Genomic DNA, 21,032 nt, shown 5'->3' with positions numbered 1-21,032 from the left:
AAAATGTCCAAATGCTGCTTTATGCCACTTTTTAAACATTTTTCTCTTTTGAAAATGAGTGCCGTAGAATAATATTTACCAAAGCCTTGTACAGCCTGTTCAAATATCTCCGTTTTCCCTCTTCCACCGAACACCTCTGCTTGATCAATAAGGGCTTCCTTCACTGCTTCATAGCCAGACAGTATCACTGTCATCTCAGGGCCAATATATAGCCTGAACACAGGGCCATATTTCTCACTCATCTGCAAGGAAAACCAACAGCAGTCTCTTTTAAACAAGTTGAAAAGTGTATATTTATCCTTTTGCAAAATGACCCATTCCCACTTCTTCAGTGTGGAAACTCATGCATGTTCTTTAGGAGACTGGGTGTGAAAACATATGGTAAAGTGTGTCTCATTGGGGGTGACAGGCGCTGTATTTGTGTCTGAGTGTATGTGCATGTGTGTGTTTTTGTAAGTGTGTGTCTGTCTGTCTTTCTGTGTGTGTCTGCATTGGACTCTTTTGTAGGGGCATTTTTGATATGACGTCTATGTCCGATTTTCGACGTTTTACTACTACTACTACTACTACTTAACCTTTTGCACAAAATGTCCAAAATTCGAATAGGAAAGAAGGTCATTTTTGAAAAAAAAGAAAAACATCTATCTTTTTTTTTCAAAAATACTGTTTCGAAGGAAGTTTTGTGCTTCAGACATTTTTTTGGTTCATTTTTGAAAAAAATAAATAAGTGCAAAATGTAGAGATTCATGCTATTGGGATGTAGGAGGAGCCTCCAGACATCACAGGAGAGCAATGGGACACCCAGAGGGCACTTCTGTGCACATCATAAAAATGTTCCCAGATGCACATCTCACCTTTGCTCTCTTATGTTGTCTCATAAGCCCTCCAAAACCCACGCAAAACACACTGTCCCCACTGTACATCATTACAATAGCCCTTATGAGGGAAGGGGGCACCTATATGTGGGTACAGTAGGGTTTTGGTGACTGGGGGGGGGGGGTCACAGTTTCTACCACGTGTGACAGGTAGATGGAAATAGGGACCTGAGTCCCCCAGTCCATAGTATACTGGGACAATTTTTGTTGCTGCAATGCAAATGTTTGCTGGTGGCCATTTTGAAGGAGTGGGCATCTCCTTGACTGTTTAAGCATGGCATTGCTTTCCCACACTGTGTTGGGATGAGAGGATAAAACAGTGTGTTTTTTCTTTGTTGAGTTTTAGTTGAAATGTATTTGTCCAAGAGTCCATGATGTTCAAGCTGATCTTGATTTTGTTAGTGATTTCTGTCAGTTTAGATTGTGACATCGTCTGCATAGATGAAGGGGTTAAGGCCTTGGTTGGATAACAACTTGGCTAGTGGGGTCATCATTAGGTTGAAGAGGATCGGTGATAGCGATGATCCTTGTGGTACTCCACAGTCTGCTTTCAATGGTGATGATATGTTTGAGTTTGATTTTACTTGATATGTTCTTGTGGTTAGGAAACCCTTGATCCAGCAAAGTATGTTTCCACCAATCCCAAACTTATTTAGAACTCTGATTAATATATTGTGGTTTACCATGTCGAATGCACTAGACATGTCGAATTGGAGGAGGAGGATATTTTTGCCTATTGCTATTTCCTGCTTCAATTTGGCTAGGAGAGTGAGTAGTACTGTTTCTATGCTGTGGAGGGGGCGGAAATCTGACTGTGATTCATGTAATATTGAGAATCAAACATATAAATGGCGAGTGACCGTACTCACTCGCAAATGCGCAGTAGAGACCTTCTCTGCCCCGCCCCCACGTCAATACGTGATGACGGGGGGCGGAACACAGAGGGTCTGTACTGTGCATTGCTGAGGGAGGGACACCGCCGTCTAACGCTCCCCCCACCCGAGTCGCCGCCGCCACCCACCTTCTACCCGGTCGGGCCCTCGCTCCACTATTGAAACAGCGAGGGTCCGGGAACGCAGCACTGAGCTCTGCTGAGCTGCCGACATCGCCCTTCCTTCTTCTTCTCTGCCTCTGTCCCGCCCTCGACGACGTTACGTCACACGAGGGCGGGACAGGCAGAGAAGAAGAACGAAGGCCGACGTCGGCAGCTCAGCAGAGCTCAGTGCTGCGTTCCCGGACCCTCGCTGTTTCAATAGCGGAGCGAGGGCCCGGCCGGGTGGAAGGTGGGTGGTGACGGCTCGGTGGGGGGGAGCAAACTCGGAGGGGGAGGGGGAGGGGCAGCGGCGAACTCGGCGGTGGGGGCGGGCCTTTCAACCCCCCCTTCCTATAATAGCCCGTTTTTACGGGCTCAAAGTCTAGTTTGTTTATATAATCTGTAATTTGTTTGGCTGCCATGCTTTCCATCAGTTTGACTGACACTGGGATGGATTTACTTTAGGGGCGCCTGGTACACCACTCTCTGGCCTTAAGCTTGGATAGAGTCGAACATCACGAGGGACATTACATTTTTTGAATTGTTCCCTATCATGGCGACATTCCATATTTGGGGCCAGCACCTGGCGAGCAGGGCATTTATCTTCAACTCTGATAACATTGCGGTAGTAGACGCTATTAACAAGTTATCGGCCAATACACTTAATACTATTAACTTATTGAGATAAATAGTGTTACAATGTCTGTATCATAATGTAGCCATTAGAGCTAACTATATACCATCAGAGAAAATACCATAGCGGATGCTCTTTCTCATTTTAAGTTCTGAGATTTCAGATCCCGTACCCCTACAGTGGACAGGATATAGACAGCAGTACTGCACAGCGTATGGGAATTTGGCCCATTGAGGTTTGGGACTTGATACTGCAATCCCTGTCATCTGCAATACGGAGAAGATATACATGCACATTCTTGTCCTTCCTCCATAACATGGAAGAACAGAGCTATGGGGACATTTTAAGTGTACACACTCTGCTTAACTTCATTCTTAAGTCCTGACAAAGAGGACTCGGCAAGGCATGTGTAGCATCCTTAATAGCCAGCGTTAGTTTTTTTCACTAAAGCCGCAGGCATTGACAACCCAACCAAGAAATTTGTAGTTACCAGAATGATGAAGAGCGGGGAGAGAGCTAACGCGACACTTGTGGATAGGAGATGACCCATTATCCATAACTTCCTGATCCATCATTTCGGTGTAATAGGGGAGGTGCCTTCTTTCTGGCTTTCCATGGAGCACTACGAATAAGCGAGTTGGTCCCTAACACCAAGCATGCTAGCACTGGTCTGGCTGCACGGGATGTGACACTAAGGGGTAGCACGTTGGAATTATTCATTCGAAAATCCCAAACCGATCAACTGGCCAAAAGGACCCATATCTTGCTAAGTCAGGCTGTGGGTGACCTAGCATGCTCCATTGATAATTTCAAAGCTTACATGGCAGGCAAGCCACAGGAACTCGATTGGCTGCTTATTCATAAAAAAACAACACCCTGCTAACCTGTTTCCAATTTACTAAAGTCTTACACCTCTGCCTCGAGCCAGCAGGCATGCAAACAAGCAGTTATAGGACACACTCATTCAGAATTGGGGCTGCCACTTCGGCAGCAGCTCAGGGACTCCCTAGTGAGTAGATTAGGGTCCTGGGCAGATGGAAATCTGACGTATATAAACGCTACATTAGACCACTCAATTACTCTGACAAGCGGCAAAACTGTCTCTAAACTGACCAAACATTATATCTCCTGTCCCTGAACATGGCATTCTTTGTTCCTTATCACGTAACTTGCAGGTTGCCTGGACAAGCAGCAGTGGATTTGGATATGCAGACACTCATACATACATTGGGCACAGAGAAGGGCACAAGTCAGACTGGCAGGTGAAAACTTTGACTTCTCCATAGCAAAGGTAGTAGTTAGCTGGATAGGACTCAGAGGGATGATGTGGGATCAATTTATGCCGACCATGCTATGGATGCTGTAGATGGGAGTAACTAGTGAGGTAATTAAATTTGCTGACGACACAAAGTTATTCAAAGTAGTTAAATTGCGGGACGATTGTGAAAAATTAGAAGAGGATCTTACGAGACTAGGAGACTGGGCATCTAAATGGCAGATGATGTTTAATGTGAGCAAGTGCAAAGTGATGCATGTGGGAAAGAGGAACCTGAATTATAGCTACGTCATGCAAGATTCCACGTTAGGAGTCACGGACCAAGAAAGGGATCTAGGTGTTGTCGTTGATGATACGTTGAAACTTTCCGCTCAGTGTGCTGCGGCGGCTAAGAAAGCAAATAGAATGTTAGGTATTATTAGGAAAGGAATGGAAAACAAAAATGAGGACGTTATAATGCTTTTGTATCGCTCCATGGTACGACCGCACCTTGAATATTGTGTTCAATTCTGGTCACCACATCTCAAAAAAGATATAGTGGAATTAGAAAAGGTGCAGAGAAGGACGACAAAAATGATAAAGGGGATGGGACGACTTCCCTATGAGGAAAGGCTAAAGCGGCTGGGGCTGTTCAGCTTGGAGAAAAGACGGCTGAGGGCAGATATGATAGAAGTCTATAAAATAATGAGTGGAGTGGAATGGGTAGACATGAAGCACCTGTTTACACTTTCCAAAAATACTAGGACTAGGGGGCATGCAATGAAGCTACAAAGTAGTAAATTTAAAATGAATTGGAGAAAGTTTTTCTTCTTTCAACGTGTAATTCAACTCTGGAATTTGTTGCCAGAAAATGTGGTAAAGGCGGTTAGCTTAGCAGAGTTTTAAAAAGGTTTGGACGGCTTCCTAAAGGAAAAGTCCATTATTAAATTGGACTTGGGGAAAATCCACTATTTCTGGGATAATCAGCATAAAATGTTTTGTACGTTTTTGGGGATCTTGCCAGGTATTTGTGACCTGGATTGGCCACTGTTGGAAACAGGATACTGGGCTTGATGGACCTTTGGTCTGTCCCAGTATGGCAATACTTATGTACTTATGACCCAACCTTCCCCCATGCGATAATATTGCACCTGGGTGGAAATGATCTGACCACAGTCAACAGCGTGTTGCTGGTAAATAAAATACAGAATGATCTGTTAACATTAGCAAGCCTCATACCACGGTTGAGCTTAACTTGGTCTTGCATCACCCAGAGACAGGTGTGGAGATCTCATCAGTCGGGGGACAAGGCCAGTAAAAAGACTAACAAATGGATGGGAAAATTTATGCACAGAATAAAGGGTCAGGTGATATTACACGATTTAATATTGGAATCTGCGTTGGGCTATATAGACCGGACGGGGTTCACCTATCAGAGATTGGGCTAGATATTTTCAATTCAGGATTACATAGAAGTTATAACATTAGGTGGTGGCTGCAGCTAGGACTAGGGGGAGCCCACGGCAAGCGAGCCATCGCTGCCATGGGCATAGGCAGTATATTATGACAGTCAGCGCCGGGTACACAGCACCTTGACAGATAATGGTTGTAAGTTAAGTGTTAAATCTATGTTTGGTAAAGTTGAAATGGGATGAAAGAAACATATTTCCGCATATTAGTGGATACCTGAGAGAAAGAACTTTGGGACAATTTGTCTCCCGCCTTGGATGGTCAGAAGGCCTGGGATATCAGATGCTAGAAAAGCAGTGTAGGCACATCCTTCAACGGGATACGCCGAAAGACAATGGGTGCTCATAGAAACAGCACAGAGAGTAGGCACAGGGTGCTTGGACGGCACACCTGTGAGGCAATTGGGGATGGCAGGTATTGGTAATGAAGGCGTTTCATGTTAGAAATATTGCAAGTTATGGAAATATTATATGTACTTTGTTAACAAATATAATATTATAAGTTTCTGGCTGCAGCCAAAATAAATTCCTCTTTCTATAAAGAACTGACTCCTGTGTATTGGTATCATCATAAATGTGCCGAGTGCCCGATTTGATGTATACAGGGCAACAATTTTCAATATAAGATTTAAGCAGATGACTTGCAATTCTTTTTTCCTGTTAATACTACAATTGATGAAGCTTTGAAACATTTGTCTCAGTCTATAGTTCTGATTCGAAGATGGCTATCTACAATAGATTTCAATTAAATATTGCCGGAACTCAAGTTTTCCTTTTGTCTAAAATTAAGAATAATGATGTGGTCTTACTTATTTTATTCTTGATGGTTGTAATGTACCCATTCTGTCAGAAATTCATTCGGTATATGGGTACATAAGTACATAAGCACCGCCATACTGGGAAAAGACCAAGGGTCCATCAAGCTCAGCATACTATCTCCGACAGCGGCCAATCCAGGCTTCAAGAACCCGGCAACCCCCCCCCCCCCCCCAAAAAAAAAAATGAATAATGTTCAATGGACTTTTCCCTCAGGAATCTGTCCAAACCCCCTTTAAATTCTGTAAGGCAAGCCGCTGTCACTACATTCTCCAGCAACGAGTTCCAGAGTCCAACTACACGCTGAGTAAAGAAAAACTTTCTCCTATTTGTTTTAAATCTACCATATTCTAGCTTCATCTTGTGTCCCCTGGTTTTGTTGTTGTTTGAAAGTGTAAACAAATGCTTCACATCTGTCCGCTCTACTCCGCTCATTATCTTGTAGACTTCTATCATATCACCCCTCAGCCGCCTTTTCTCCAAGCTGAAGAGCCATAACCTTCCTAGCCTTTCCTCATAGGGAAGTCATTCCATTCCCTTTTATCATTTTCGTCGCCCTTCTCTGCAACTTCTCTAATTCCTTTATATCTGTTTTGAGATATGGCGACCAGAATTGGACACAATACTCGAGGTGCAGTCGCACCGTGGAGTGATACAACGGCATTATAACATCCTCGTGTTTGTTTTCCATCCCTTTCCTAATAATACTCAACATTCTGAGCGCTTTCTTAGCCGCGGCAGCACACTGGGCAGACGTTTTTGACGTCTTATCAACAATGACTCCCAGATCCCTTTCTAGGTCTGTAACTCCTAACGCGGAACCTTGCATGACATAGCTGTAATTCGGGTTCCTCTTACCCACATGCATCACTTTGCACTTGTCAACATTGAACTTCATCTGCCAGTTCTTTTAGACTCCTCTCTTTGAAGAGCCATATTAAGCAGGTTATCAAAACTGTGTTTTCTTTTTTTTTTTTTAATTATGATGGCTTAGGACAGCGGTTCCCAAACCGTGCGCTGTGGCACCCTGATGCGCCGCAGCAAACTCTCAGGGGTGCCACGGTGCATCGCTCTCTACTTTCCCCTCCTGCAGGTCCAGCATCTGCTGCTTCCTTCTTCTTCCCCCACTGCCACTGCGGGGCTTGCAGCTTACATTTTCGGGCTGTCTGCGATTCACACAGGTACTGCAGGGACTGCCCACTGCTGCGTTCGGCCCTCCTGTATCAGAAAGGGCTGGATGTGGCAGACTTGGAAGGCCCCGGAGTGCCTGTGTGAATCACGAACAGTCTGAAAATGTAATCTCCAAGCACTGCGGCAGCGGCGGGGGAAAGAGAAGGAAGCGGCAGTGATCCTGGACCTGCAGGAAGGAAAGTACTGAGTGATGGTTAGACTTGGGGAAGGTGGAGGGCTGCAGGGAAAGGGAGACCTATGTGGCGGGGGTGTGGGTGTGTGTGGAGACCTATGTGACTGGGGGAGGGGTGCCACGAACTGAAAACGTCTGGGAACCCCTGGCTTAGGAGACTGATTTCCCACTAATTTTCAGATGATGCTTCAGAGTTTTGATTATTGCCATGCTTTTCTGATTGGTCTGTCAGATTGTGCTTTAAAATCTTTGCAAGTGGCTCAGAACTCTGCAGCTTTTCTAAGGCCCAGATGCATCAACCTTTCGTAAAAAAAAATGTAAAACGTAAAAGTCCTTAACGAATTTTAAAAAACGAAGACGCGTCAGACAAGGGCGGGCCCAAGAGGAAAGAAGAGACGCGAAGACTGGAGGCTGTTTCTTCTTACAACAATACTCTGTCCTCTGCCTTAGACACTCTTGCACCTTTGATGACCCGCCCTATAAGGCGTACAAAACCCCAACCTTGGCTGACTTCCAATATCCGCTACCTACGTTCCTGTACCCGCTCCGCCAAACGCCTCTGGCGGAAATCTCGGGCCCTTGCTGATTTAAAAAACGAAGATGCGTCAGACAAGGGCGGGCCCAAGAGGAAAGAAGAGACGCGAAGACTGGAGGCTGTTTCTTCTTACAACAATACTCTGTCCTCTGCCTTAGACACTCTTGCACCTTTGATGACCCGCCCTATAAGGCGTACAAAACCCCAACCTTGGCTGACTTCTAATATCCGCTACCTACGTTCCTGTACCCGCTCTGCCGAACGCCTCTGGCGGAAATCTCGGGCCCTTGCTGATTTCTTACACTTTAAGTTCATGCTGACCTCCTTCCAATCTGCTCTTTTACGTGCCAAACAGGATTATTATATCCAACTGACCAACTCTCTTGGCTCTAACCGTCGACTTCTCTTCACCACATTGAACTCTCTCCTCAAGGTGCCCCCTCCCCCAACTCCCCCTTCATTATCTCCTCAGACCCTTGCTGAATTCTTTCATGACAAGGTTCAAAAGATAAACCTTGCATTCTCTACCTCACCACCTCTCCCTCCACTAGTCTGTTCTCCTCTCTCTCCTTCCCCTCATTCCCTTTCCTCCTTTCCTGAAGTTACTATTGAGGAAACTACACTTCTCCTTTCTTCCTCAAAATGTACCACCTGTTCCTCTGATCCCATTCCCACCCACCTTCTTAATGCCATCTCTCCTGCTCTTATTCCTTTTATCTGTCACATTCTAACCTCTCACTTTCCACTGCGACTGTCCCTGCTGCCTTTAAACATGCTGTGGTCACACCTCTCCTTAAGAAGCCTTCACTCGACCCTACTTGTCCCTCTAATTACCGACCCATCTCCCTCCTTCCTTTTCTCTCCAAATTACTTGAGCGTGTTGTTCACTGCCGCTGCCTTGATTTTCTCTCCTCACTTGCTATTCTTGACCCACTACAATCTGGTTTTCGCCCTCTCCACTCAACCGAAACTGCGCTTACTAAAGTCTCCAATGACCTATTACTGGCTAAATCCAGAGGTCAATATTCCATCCTCATTCTTCTTGATCTTTCCGCTGCTTTTGACACTGTCGATCACAGCATACCTCTCGATACCCTGTCCTCACTTGGATTCCAGGGCTCTGTCCTTTCCTGGTTCTCTTCCTACCTCTCCCTCCGCACCTTTAGTGTTCACTCTGGTGGATCCTCTTCTACTTCTATCCCTCTGCCTGTCGGCGTACCTCAGGGTTCTGTTCTTGGTCCCCTCCTCTTTTCTATCTACACTTCTTCCCTTGGTTCATTAATCTCATCCCATGGCTTTTCCTACCATCTCTATGCTGATGACTCCCAAATCTACCTTTCTACCCCTGATATCTCACCTTGCATCCAAACCAAAGTTTCAGTGTGCTTGTCTGACATTGCTGTCTGGATGTCTCAACGCCACCTGAAATTAAATATGACCAAAACCGAGCTTCTCATTCCCCCCCCCCCCCCAAACCCACCTCCCCGCTCCCCCCGTTTTCTATTTCTGTTGATGGCTCTCTCATTCTCCCTGTCTCCTCAGCTCGAAACCTTGGGGTCATCTTTGACTCTTCTCTCTCCTTCTCTGCTCATATCCAGCAGATTGCCAAGACCTGTCATTTCTTTCTTTACAACATCCGTAAAATCTGCCCCTTTCTTTCCGAGCACTCTACCAAAAATCTCATCCACACCCTTGTCACCTCTCGTTTAGACTACTGCAATCTGCTTCTTGCTTGCCTCCCACTTATTCACCTCTCCCCTCTCCAGTCGGTTCAAAACTCTGCTGCCCATCTCGTCTTCCGCCAGGGTCGCTTTACTCATACTACCCCTCTCCTCAAATCCCTTCACTGGCTCCCTATCCGTTTTCGCATCCTGTTCAAACTTCTTCTACTAACCTATAAATGTACTCACTCTGCTGCTCCCCAGTATCTCTCCACACTCGTCCTTCCCTACACCCCTTCCCGTGCACTCCGCTTCATGGATAAATCCTTCTTATCTGTTCCCTTCTCCACTACTGCCAACTCCAGACTTCGCGCCTTCTGTCTCGCTGCACCCTACGCCTGGAATAAACTTCCTGAGCCCCTACGTCTTGCCCCATCCTTGGCCACCTTTAAATCTAGACTGAAAGCCCACCTCTTTAACATTGCTTTTGACTCGTAACCACTTGTAACCACTCGCCTCCACCTACCCTCCTCTCTTCCTTCTCGTTCACATTAATTGATTTGATTTGCTTACTTTATTTTTTTAATTTTATTTAATTTTATTTTTTTTGTCTATTAGATTGTAAGCTCTTTGAGCAGGGACTGTCTTTCTTCTATGTTTGTGCAGCGCTGCGTACGCCTTGTAGCGCTATAGAAATGCTAAATAGTAGTAGTAGTAATCAGCTGTTCTTTCTGCCCGTGCAGCACCTTCACACAGAGGTGAGAGGCACTGCGCGGGCCGGTAAGGAGGAGGGGGACCGGTGGAGGGGGGGGGGGACCGGCGGCGACAACCTCAGGGGGGCGGGGCACAGGGCGGAGGATGGCGGGAGGCGGAGCAGTGGTGGGAGAAGGAGAAGAGAGAGACAGGAAGGGAGGGGGGCCCGATGCTGCAAAAGGTTTGATTTCTATTTTGAGGTTTTTTTTCATACAGGGAGAAGCGGGGAGCAGCGGCGACCTCGGGCGGGGGGGGGGGGGGCAAGGCTGTCCATACAGGATGCTCCTGATGAGCGCCTTTGCCCCCTTCTGATCCTTTTTTTTTCACTTAGATTGATGCAGGGGGAGCGGGGAGAAGCAGCGACCTCAGGCGTCAATAAAGGACGCCCCTGATGCGCGTTTTCACCCCCTCGCTATTTTTTGGGTGGTTTTTACATAGAAGATTTTAGTCGGACAGCCCTAACAACAGGTACAGACCTGTCGTTAGCTTTCAGGCAGTTTTCCAGCATTAGGGCAGGCGGAAAACTTTAGTGCAACTCGTTTCAATAGGGTTTCTACAAAATTTGCTCATCTGCATTCCGTTTTCGTTTTCTGCTACCGTCGTCGGAAAATGGCCTTTAATGCATGCCACAGTTTAAAAATTCTTTGTTAAAGGGTCGTTAAAGGGTCATTAAAGTTTAGTGCATCTGGGCCTAAATCCAAACCTCAAAATTTGATCACATTTCTCCAGGTTTGGCTTCTCTTTAATGGTTGTCAGTCGATAAACAGATTCATTTTAAGATTCTGACTCCTCTACTTAGGATTTAAAAAAAATGATGCACCTTCAATTTTGTCTACATTTATAAGCTGGGCTTTAAGATCTGCTGACAAATTGCTTCTGGAAATTCCTAGTTTTCATACTGTCAGTTTACTAGGCCTTAGGTCCTCTGTATTTCAAGGAATGGAACTCATTGCCTGTTGATTTACGGAAATTGATTCATATCTTTCCTTTAGGAGGCAGCTTAAAGCTTGCTTATTTCAAAAGGCATTTTCATAAGAGTTGCGTAAAGGCTGGGATTATCTCTTGATTGTAATTTATGACATGATGTGGCGTTTGTTTTATATGATTTGCGAATTTGTTTTAATTTGTGTTTTTTATTACGTTAAGTATTTGGTTATTTTGATTATGTATGTTGTTATTGTAATCTGCTATGAACTATGACTAAGCGGAATATAAATCTCTACTATAATAAAAGGCACCTTCAACATTCTGAAGCTGATTCCGTGGCTTCAAGTGAAGGGTTCTTTAGGATCGTTAGGTTCGTCGCTCTGTCACCATCTCTGTCGGCCCCGCCCTCGCGCCTCGGATAGGTCTGCTGCCCTCGACGTCATCACGTTTTGACGTCCACGATGTCATCAAGTTTTGACGTCGAGGGTGGCGGACCTAACAGAGGCGCGAGGGCGGGGCCAACAGAGATGGTGACAGAGCGACGAACATGAAGAAAAAAAAAAACCTTCACTTCAGCCACGGAATCAGCTTCACCACGTTGCACTTGGGTGGCTGGAGGGGAGAGAAGAGAGGGGGCAACTACCCTGGAATAGGGAGGGAGGGAGAGACGGGGGCAACGACCCTGGAACTGGGTGGGTGGGAGGATGGGCGGCCCCTGGAACTTGGAGGGGGGCCAGGCGGACCCAGAAACTGGGATGGAGGGAGGGAGGGGAGACCCTGAAACTGGGAGGGAGGAGGAGAGGGGGGAAACGACCCTAGAATTGGGTGGGTGGGAGGGAGGGAGGGAGAGCGGACACTGGAACTTGCAGGGGGGGCGGACCCTGAAACTGGGAGGGAGGGGGCGCGGCCGGACCCTGAAACTGGGAGGGAGGGGACCCCTGGCACACACTCTCATTCTCTCTCTCTCAAACACACACACACACACACACAGAGTACAGACCTGTGGTGAAGAGGTGCTGAAAGGAGAGCTGCTGTACCCTGTGGCTGCTGAACAATGCAGAGGGGAGGGGGCCCCCCTGCAGGAGGGCCCCAGGCTGAAAGGCCTAGCACACTTGGAGCTGAGAAACACTATGAAGGGGAGGCTTCCTCCACCCAAGCCCCAAGCATGCAACCAGGAGAACCAGGAGAGCCCAGGCCTGTGGACGGAGGAAGGACCAGAGCCCAGCAGCGCTTGCTGAGGAGCCAGCTCACCCTGACTGTAAGTCCTGGCCATAACATTCCTAAGCTGGGTGAAGAACAGGGGGCAAGAAGGCAGGGCCCGGGTTCCAGAGCAGGGTTCTCTGCATCCAGTATCAGAGGAGAGGTGGTGGAAGAGAATAGCGGAGAGTCTGAAGAGGACGTTAGTGAGGAAGAAGAGGAGGAGAAGGAATCCAGGCCTAGGGCCTGGCAGAAGAAAGAGGCCCAGCATATGACTCCTGAAGAGGTAATTAGATCAGTGAAGAAAATGAATCGAGTAGAAGGTGAAATAGAGGTACTGAGGAAGCGGCTGAAGCTAGCAAAAACTATGTGTAACCTGGCTTCCACTGGCCCACGAGACAAGTATGTTAAGGGAGTTGAAGCACTCCAGAAGCGGCTTACAGCAAAACAAAGGCAGCTGCAAAAACTAAAGAACTGCAGAGATAATCCCCTTCGTGAGGTTTTCCTGAACAGGGAACGCATGCAGCAGACCCAGACGCAGTCCCAGATCCAGCAGGAAGCAGAACCCAGAGACACACAGGACTCCGTGGTTCCAGACACCCCAGAGGCTATGCTGGAAGGGACAGCAGGGGAAGAGAAACAGCAGCAGCCAGAAGGAGGGAAAGACAAGACTGACACAAATAATTCCCAGTTATCACCAGTATTTTATTTCCTACAGGATTCCCAAGAGCTAGGTGCTCCATCCACTTACCAGCCTTGTAGAACAGAGGCTCCTAGTCCAGTTGTGGCAGGTACTGTGGATAAGGAGGGGCTCCAGCACTGCATGCAGCAAGAGAGCCTGGCAAGTTTGGAACACAAAAGAGCTATGAAACTGAAAAAAATTCAAAAACGTCCCTTATACTTAGAGAGCTGGCAGGGCATAGCCGAACCCACAGAGAAGAGCTCAGGTTTGCTGGGAGAGACAGAGAAGAAAGACAGCCTGGAGAATCAGAACAGTTTGAATGCTGAGGAGAATCAGAACAGTTTGAATGCTGAGGTAGGAGAAGAATCACTACACACTGAGCAAGTACAGAAGTTACCAGGAACAACGGGAGGGAAAGTAGAGCAAAAACAAGGGGTTTTGCAGATGGAGACAGAGACTAAAGAGGATGGGAAAGTACAGGAATGGAGTAGTGGAGTACTACAAGAGATGGAAGAAGCTGAGAGCAAATATGGTGGACAGAGGGCGGGAACATCGTGGGAACACCACAGTCACTCATGGACAGAATTGATAGGGCAGACCTCTGAGCAGGGCTGTCCAAGAGCTGCCATCCAATCTCAATCAGAAGTGCTGATGACATCATGGGGGAAGCTCAGTGACAGGCAGGGGCTCCCAATAGATTCTGCCACTCAGAAACAAGAAGAAAGAGCAGAAGGGAGCTTCTCAGAAACTCATGCCCATCAAAGCAGGAGTCCCAGAAAGGAGAGAGAGAATTGTGGAGAGTGTCAGCTGCACCAGGAGGCGGAGCCAAGACCCAGATCGAGTGAGACAGGGCATGGAGGAGAGTGTCAGCTGCACCAGGAGGTGGAGCCAAGACCCAGACTGAGTAAGACATTGCCAGATACAGAGAGAGTACATGAAGGAGAGTGTCAGTTGCACCAGGGGCGGAGCCAAGTCCCAGACCCAGTAAGACAGAGCATGGAGGAGAGTGTCAGCTGCACCAGGAGGCAGAGCCAAGACCCAGACTGAGTAAGACAGTGCCAGATACAGAGAGAGTACATGAAGGAGAGTGTCAGCTGCACCAGGAGGCGGAGCCAAGACTCAGACTGAGTATGACAGTGTCAGAAACAGAGAAAGTGCATGGAGGAGAGTGTCAGCTACAAGAGGAGACAGATCCCAGACCTGGTCTGAGTGGGACAGTTGCAGAGCAAGGGAACGAGTGCTGGTTGGGAACAGCAGCAACTGGCAAAGGACTGGAAGTAGAATATTGCAGAGGGGGAAGAGACAGAAACAGCACAAGTGAACTGAACATAGTGGGGTTAGTGGACATGGGAGAGGAGGGAGGGGAAGAGAGGGGGAGGGGAGGAAGGCAGGAAGGGAGTGGGGAAGGGGGGAGCATACTGGTATCAGCCCCTTTATCCTTTGCAGCAGTAGTACGGGGAGGAGGGGCAGAGACAGGGAAGGAGGAGGGGAGGCAGGAGTCAGACATGGAGACAAGGGGAAATCCATTTTCTGGTCCGTTGCGGGGTCCCGGGAGCGGTGTTACCCCAAAACGTCGAAATGTTGTCCAGCTGCGTTGGGTGGGCACAGGGGTAGCACCACCTAGAGAGGTTGTTTTAAGAATGGTATTCTCCCTTGGCTTTATCCCTGAAGATTTGTATGCATGCATACACCCTGTGGGAATCCCTGAATATGATATTAGTTTCTTAACAGGGCGAGGTTTGGACCTGTTTTGGGAAAAGTACACAGAGGTGCAGCATCAGGGTAGATGGGTGGATTTTAAGGCTGTCCCCATCAGTAGACAGGACGCAGTCCAGATTACCATTTTGGTACGTAATGAATCTCTTATGGCTGCAGACCTGTCATACTGGTTGGGACGGTATGCCGAAATTAGGACCCCATTAAGCAAAATACCAGACCAGAGTCGTGTGTGGGCGGGGGGGTGGAGTGCCCTTGTAAAATTAAAACAGGCAGGCTATGTCACCCAACATATACCTTCAGCCGCATACATTGGAAGGGATCGAATTCAATGCTTTTATGCAGGACAACCCAGACAGTGCTACAGGTGCGGATCTTTCCGTCACTTAAGCATGTCATGTACAGTGTTAAAGTGCTCGCGATGTGGTAGTACAGATCATGACACCAGCGACTGCACTACCATACGCTGTAACCTGTGTGGAGGCTTGGGGCACCCTTTTAGCAAGTGCCCACAAGCATCGCACAATCAGGTAGAGGAAGAGAGGAGGGTGGAGGAAGGGGCACAAGCAGAAACTACAAGGATACAAGGACAGAAGCGGGAAGCATTAAAGGGATTAATGGATAAATCAAATACCACTATTCATACAGAGGCAGGCACTAAGGGAAAGGGAAAGGGGGAGAAAAGGGCATCAGGTTTGGATCACATTCAAAGAAGGGGTATTTGTGAAAGGATGGAAGAAGGAGGTGGGGAGAAGGGGGGAGAAGAAGGGGAAGCATGGACCCTGGTAGGGAAACATGGAGGGAAGGGGGGTCGGAGGAAGGAGGGGAGGGGGCTAGCCCGAGCGGGGAGAACAGATATTCTGGAGAAGAGCCAGAGTAATCGATATGCAGTGTTTCAGGTTTCAGGTGAAGGAGAGGGTGATCTTGAGATGAATCCACCCCAAAGGGAGGTTTTGGAGGAGAAGAGGAGGGGGGGAGGGGAGCAAGGAATGAATCATCTGAAAGACTTAACAGAGAGGAGCCAGCAGTGTTACCCCCCAGTCTAACATCACATCCTACTAGTTTAACGAAGGGCCTCATGCAGGAAATAGAGGAGGGTAAGGAAGGGATGAAAGGGGAAAGGGCTGGTCCAGAGGAAACCAAGAAAAAAAAGGGTAGAAAGAAAGCCGGGGAAGATGACTCAGAGTGGGAGGATTTGGAATTAGAAGAAATTATAGAGGATCCTGAAGAAATGATGGGGGCAGGAATATCTGTGAAGAGGGATTGCGGTGAAGAGATGAGGAGGGGTAAGAAATTTAAGAAATAAACCATGGCTGCCTTGTCCTTAATCTTTGCAACTCTGAATGTAGCCAGCATAAAGGCAGAGAGAACTAGATTTGTCGCCTTTAGCGATTTGACCCAGTGCAAGGTAGACTGCATCCTGTTGCAGGAGACTCATTTGGATTCTTTGCAGCTCCTGCACCGGGCCAAGAGAGATTGGAAAGGGGGGCCCTCATTCTGGTCTCTGGCCAAAGAAAGATGCGCAGGGGTGGCTATTCTTTTTGCCACCCGAGAAGTGGAGATTACGAGGGAAATAGAGGTGGAGATAGGGAGGTGTGTTGTCTTAGACGTTTTCATTAGAGGGGTAGCAGTGCGAATCATTAACTTTTATGGGCCCCAGATTAGTTGGGAACGCAAGCAGCTGTTGCTCCGGGTGAAACCGTATTTATATACAAGCAATTGGTGGTATTTGGAGGAGACTTTAATATGGTCTTACAGCAAGCAGATAGAAAGGGGTCCAGGCGTCAGGTGGGTTATGACAGCCTCCAGCTGGCAGCAATTGTAAAACAGGCAAGACTGGAGGTGGCGGGAGGGAAGGGGTTCACTTTTAGAAGGGGAGACACGGAGAGCCGTATTGACTGGCTCTTTGTAGGCGGGTTGGCTAAGTTTCAGGGGCAGCCGAATAGATGGACGGAATATTCAGATCATGCCTTAGTTTCCACAGTCTTAACAATATGCGAAGGGGCGCAGAAAGGCCCAGGATTTTGGAAACTGAGTGCAAAGTTATTAGAAGTAGAGGAAAACAGACAAATATTTGAGGGTTTTTTAGCAGACCAAGAAACACTATGGGAGGTGATGGATGATAAGGGAGCCTGGTGGGACATGGTAAAGGGGCGAGTCAAGGCCCTTTTCCGGTCCCTAGCCAGGAAGCAGAGTCTGGGGTTACAGGCACAGTGCTGTCGTCTTCGTAAGCAATTGGACCACGCGGTCTCCAACCATCTAGAGAAGGGAGAGATAGAAGCTTTGCAGGCCCAGTTGAGGCTGTTGCAATATGATCGATACGCTGCTTTGCTTCTGGAAAGGGAATATGGGCATCGGTATTCCCCGGATCCTTTCCAGAATTGCAAGGTAGCAGTAGGACACAAGGTCATTTATGCTATGAGAGATGAAGCAGGGCAGCGATTGACGAACCAACGTTCAATCGAGGCCAGGGTCATTCGGTTTTACACCCAATTGTGGGGGAAAGAGAGCTTGGTTTCTAACTTCATGCTATCATACGTGCAGAGTGCCCCAGGCTTGGAAAAGGTTTCGGAGGGGGAGATGGAACAACTGCTTAGGCCCATTACCACAGGAGAGGTAGATGATGCTATTGATACGCTATCAGCACGTACAACTCCGGGTCCCGATGGGCTGACCCCAGAGTTCTACAAAAAATTCCGTGTGGTCCTGATTCCAGTGTTAGCTGCAATTTTTAATAATTGTTTGCAGAACGGGCGTTTGGCCCCTTCACAGCAGTGTTCTATTTTGGTTCTCCTCGCAAAGAAGGGAAATCTGGAACTTATCGAGAACTGGAGACCCATAAGTCTTCTGAATGTAGATAGGAAAATAATGGCCAGGATTATTTACAACCGCCTGGCTGGGGCAGTGGGTGGTCTCTTGTCCTCAGCACAGTTTTGCTCGGTGAAGGGGAAAGGGGCAGTGGAAGCAGTTTGTACCATCCGTGAAATAGTGGAAAGGAGTCAAGGTGGGACAAAGGGAAAGTATTTGCTGACCCTTGATCAGTCTAAGGCTTTTGACAGGGTGTCCCAGGAGTACCTATGGCTAGTGCTTCGGTGCTATGGGATACCCGACCAGTTTATAGGGTGGATCCAGACTTTGTATCGCAATGCAAGGAGTAGCACTCTAATAAATGGTTGGGTGGGCAAGAGCTTTGCAGTGAGGTCAGGGGTACGGCAGGGGTGTCCCCTCAGCCCCTTGCTGTACGTCCTTTCCTTAGATCCTTTCCTCAGAAGGTTGAGTGGAGGGTTTAGCGGTCAACTAGAGGGCATCTCTTTGGGTTCACACACATGGCGATGTGTCGCCTACGCAGATGATGTCACAGTAGTAATCAGTAGCAAGGAGGAAGCCGAGCGAGTTCAGACCTGGATGGCAGAATACACACAGGCTGCGGGGGCCCAGATAAACCAGGATAAGAGCTCCGCAATTTGGGTAGGACAGGGCAGACCAGCTTTCAAACTTCCCAGTCAGTACCCAGTAGCAAGGGATGAAGTACGGATCCTGGGTCTCTGGGTAGGCAGACAGGACTATGATACGATCAACTGGGAGAAGGGGCTGGGGAGAGTCGAGGAAAGGGTGGCCCAGTGGAAATCATATAAGTTGCGGTTTGTGGAAAAACTGCATGTCATTAAGACCTATCTGATACCCCTTCTCCTGTTCATATCCAAGGTCTGTTTACTGCCTATATCGTTACATGCCAGAGTATACAGCTTGTTTTTCCAACAGCTATGGGGGAACAGGATGAATATTATCCGGAGGGAGGTGACCTATTTGCCCAAAAGGGAGGGGGGGTTGGGAATGGTCAACCCTGTGGTACATTTTAGTTGTTTCTTTTTCCAACAAAATCTGGGAGGGGTCTTGCGGGAAGGGAGGCCGGCTTGGGCAGACTGCATGGCCTCCTGGCTTCAGCGGTACTTGAGGGATTGGGTGAGGGGAGGTCAGGCAATGCCCCTGCGAGGGAAGGCGGGATACTTGCCACAGTACATCTCACCTCTGTTGAGATTGGTGAAGAGATGGGGTATCACAGTACAGGAAATCCAGAAGGAGGACAGGAGGCAGCTACAACACCGCATTATTCAGACACACTTTTCAACACGTCTAGCCTTGAGGGACTGCCCAGGTCCACTACAGGAGGAAGGTCTGGCTTTCCTCAATTCATCACGCCTCCCCCGGAAGATTGCGGACATGGCCTGGCTGACTTTCCACAGCCGGCTTTATGTTCGAGCTAACATGAAAAATAGAAACAGCAATGATCGTAAGTGCCCGAGGGGGGAGTGCGTGACGGAGGATGAAACAATGGACCACTTCCTCCTCAAGTGCCCGTTCAATCAACAAGTCTGTCAGGCAGTAGCCCGCCAATTAGGGATTCCTTTCTTCCACCAGCTATCTTATGCAGAATGGGCCTATGGAGGGTTTCCAAAAGGAAAGGGGTGGTGTAGGGAGACACTGTATATCATCGCTGCAGCCCTTTGTTACTTCCTGTGGCAGGCACGCTGCCAAGCTTCATTATATCGGAAGTGGCTGTCTGTACAGGAGGTGGCAGGGGATGTGGTACATTTTGTCCAGCAGCTGGCAGTGAGGGAGAAGGAGCATTGTTCTGGACTACAGTGGGCAAGGCATTGGAGGGGTTTTTCGTTTCAGCCTCCCTGAGTGGGAGGGTTTGTTGAGGGGCAGGGGTATTGGCCAGTAAGGTTTTATTTATGTATTAGTTAGCGGGTTTTATTGCTTGTTTTATCGCTTGTTTGTATGCTTGGTTTGTCTTGTTGCAAGTTTCAATAAAGACAATATGACACACACACACACTCTCGCACATAGTCTCACTCTCTCTGTCACACACACTCACACATTCACTCTTGCTCTGTCACACACTCACTCTCACACACACTCTGTAAAACACACACACTCCGAGGAAAACCTTGCTAGTGCCCGTTTCATTTCTGTCAGAAACGGGCCTTTTCCCCTAGAATTCTAATAAAATAAATAATGAATCCACATCCTTTACAATCCACATCCTTTACTTACTCTAGTATGTTCTTATCATTAAACGTTAAAGACTTAAGTTTGAGTCCAGTCATACAGATGCATCTGTGTTGCATTCTGAAGCTACCTAACTAGCTTACTGTTGTAGAGAATCAACAGTGGCTATGGAAAACATTCATGAATTAAATTTCCTGGCCAGGTTAAAGTATAGAAAAAAATACCAGACTCACCTTCATAAGCCCTTTGGCTGTTCCATTGGTGTCTATCTGCAGTAAGTTGCCTATAAAAGGAAGAGGAGTTGGACCTGGGGGAAGTTTGTCCCTTTGGTACATTGACTTCCATATGAACAAGATCAGCAGGCTGAACAGACAGACAGCCAGGAAGAGGGTCTGTGCCACAGCAGCATCCATAGTGAGATGGAACAAGGTTTTATCTTTGTATCATGGACTGTATTCTCCCAGGTGTTTGATCCTATCACTGTTTTTATAATCTGTGTCTTATGTGTCATCTTCTCATTTTCCAAACTTTGCTGTGACACAATCTCATTTCATATACCAGCTAAACTTGTTGCTTCCAAATATTTCAAAATCTGCATTCTTGATAAGAACATATGGAAATGAAGGTCCTGTTCCACAGAAGAGTTTGATCTTTCTGTCCCTTTTTAATTGCTAATACGTCATCGGTACAATTCAGCCATTAAGACCACGTCTTGATGAATTAGGAATATTTTTAATGCTGAAATTTTCATATTATAACATAAAATGTTGGATCACGTTAGTTCCGCAGAGTGGGATGAGGAGTAGGCTAATTGTTTGAGCAGCAAGCTGGGAACCAGAAGCCCAGGCACAAATCCAACAACAGATCCTTTTAGCCCTGGGCAAGTAACTCAATCCTTCATTGTCTTGGGATGGTTGAGGACAGCACTGATAATCCATCCCACTCACAGCCTGCCATTGAAATCATCTCACTTATGGCAGCCCCTATAAGTTATTCACAACCTGTGTGCAGGGGGAAATATTATTCCATATCCTAGCAATTTTCCAGAGAAACTATAACTACAGAGACTTCATACACTAGTTTTGGTTGGTTTCACTTTCTGT

General features: G+C 47.4%; 1 protein-coding gene across 3 annotated transcripts in view; it reads right to left on the bottom strand.

Moving 5' to 3' along the window:
* Window positions 1-20,342, bottom strand: part of LOC115479933 (cytochrome P450 2A5-like) — a 79,861-nt gene extending 59,519 nt beyond the window's left edge. Inside the window, exons 1-2 of one of the 3 annotated variants that reach the window (XM_030218265.1) lie at window positions 20,163-20,342; window positions 80-242 (exon numbers count right to left, since the gene is read on the bottom strand). In XM_030218265.1, the coding sequence (XP_030074125.1) occupies window positions 80-242; window positions 20,163-20,342 (343 nt within the window). The remainder of the gene's footprint in view (window positions 1-79; window positions 243-20,162) is intronic. The other 2 variants (XM_030218266.1, XM_030218267.1) reach the window with 2 other exon arrangements.
* Between the last annotated feature and the right edge of the window lie 690 nt (window positions 20,343-21,032).

The sequence above is a fragment of the Microcaecilia unicolor genome, chromosome 11 (assembly GCF_901765095.1).
Source record: "Microcaecilia unicolor chromosome 11, aMicUni1.1, whole genome shotgun sequence".
Taxonomy (NCBI): domain Eukaryota; kingdom Metazoa; phylum Chordata; class Amphibia; order Gymnophiona; family Siphonopidae; genus Microcaecilia; species Microcaecilia unicolor.
The sequence above is the reverse complement of the archived record's forward strand: the minus strand, read 5'-3'. Positions and strand labels throughout refer to the sequence as shown.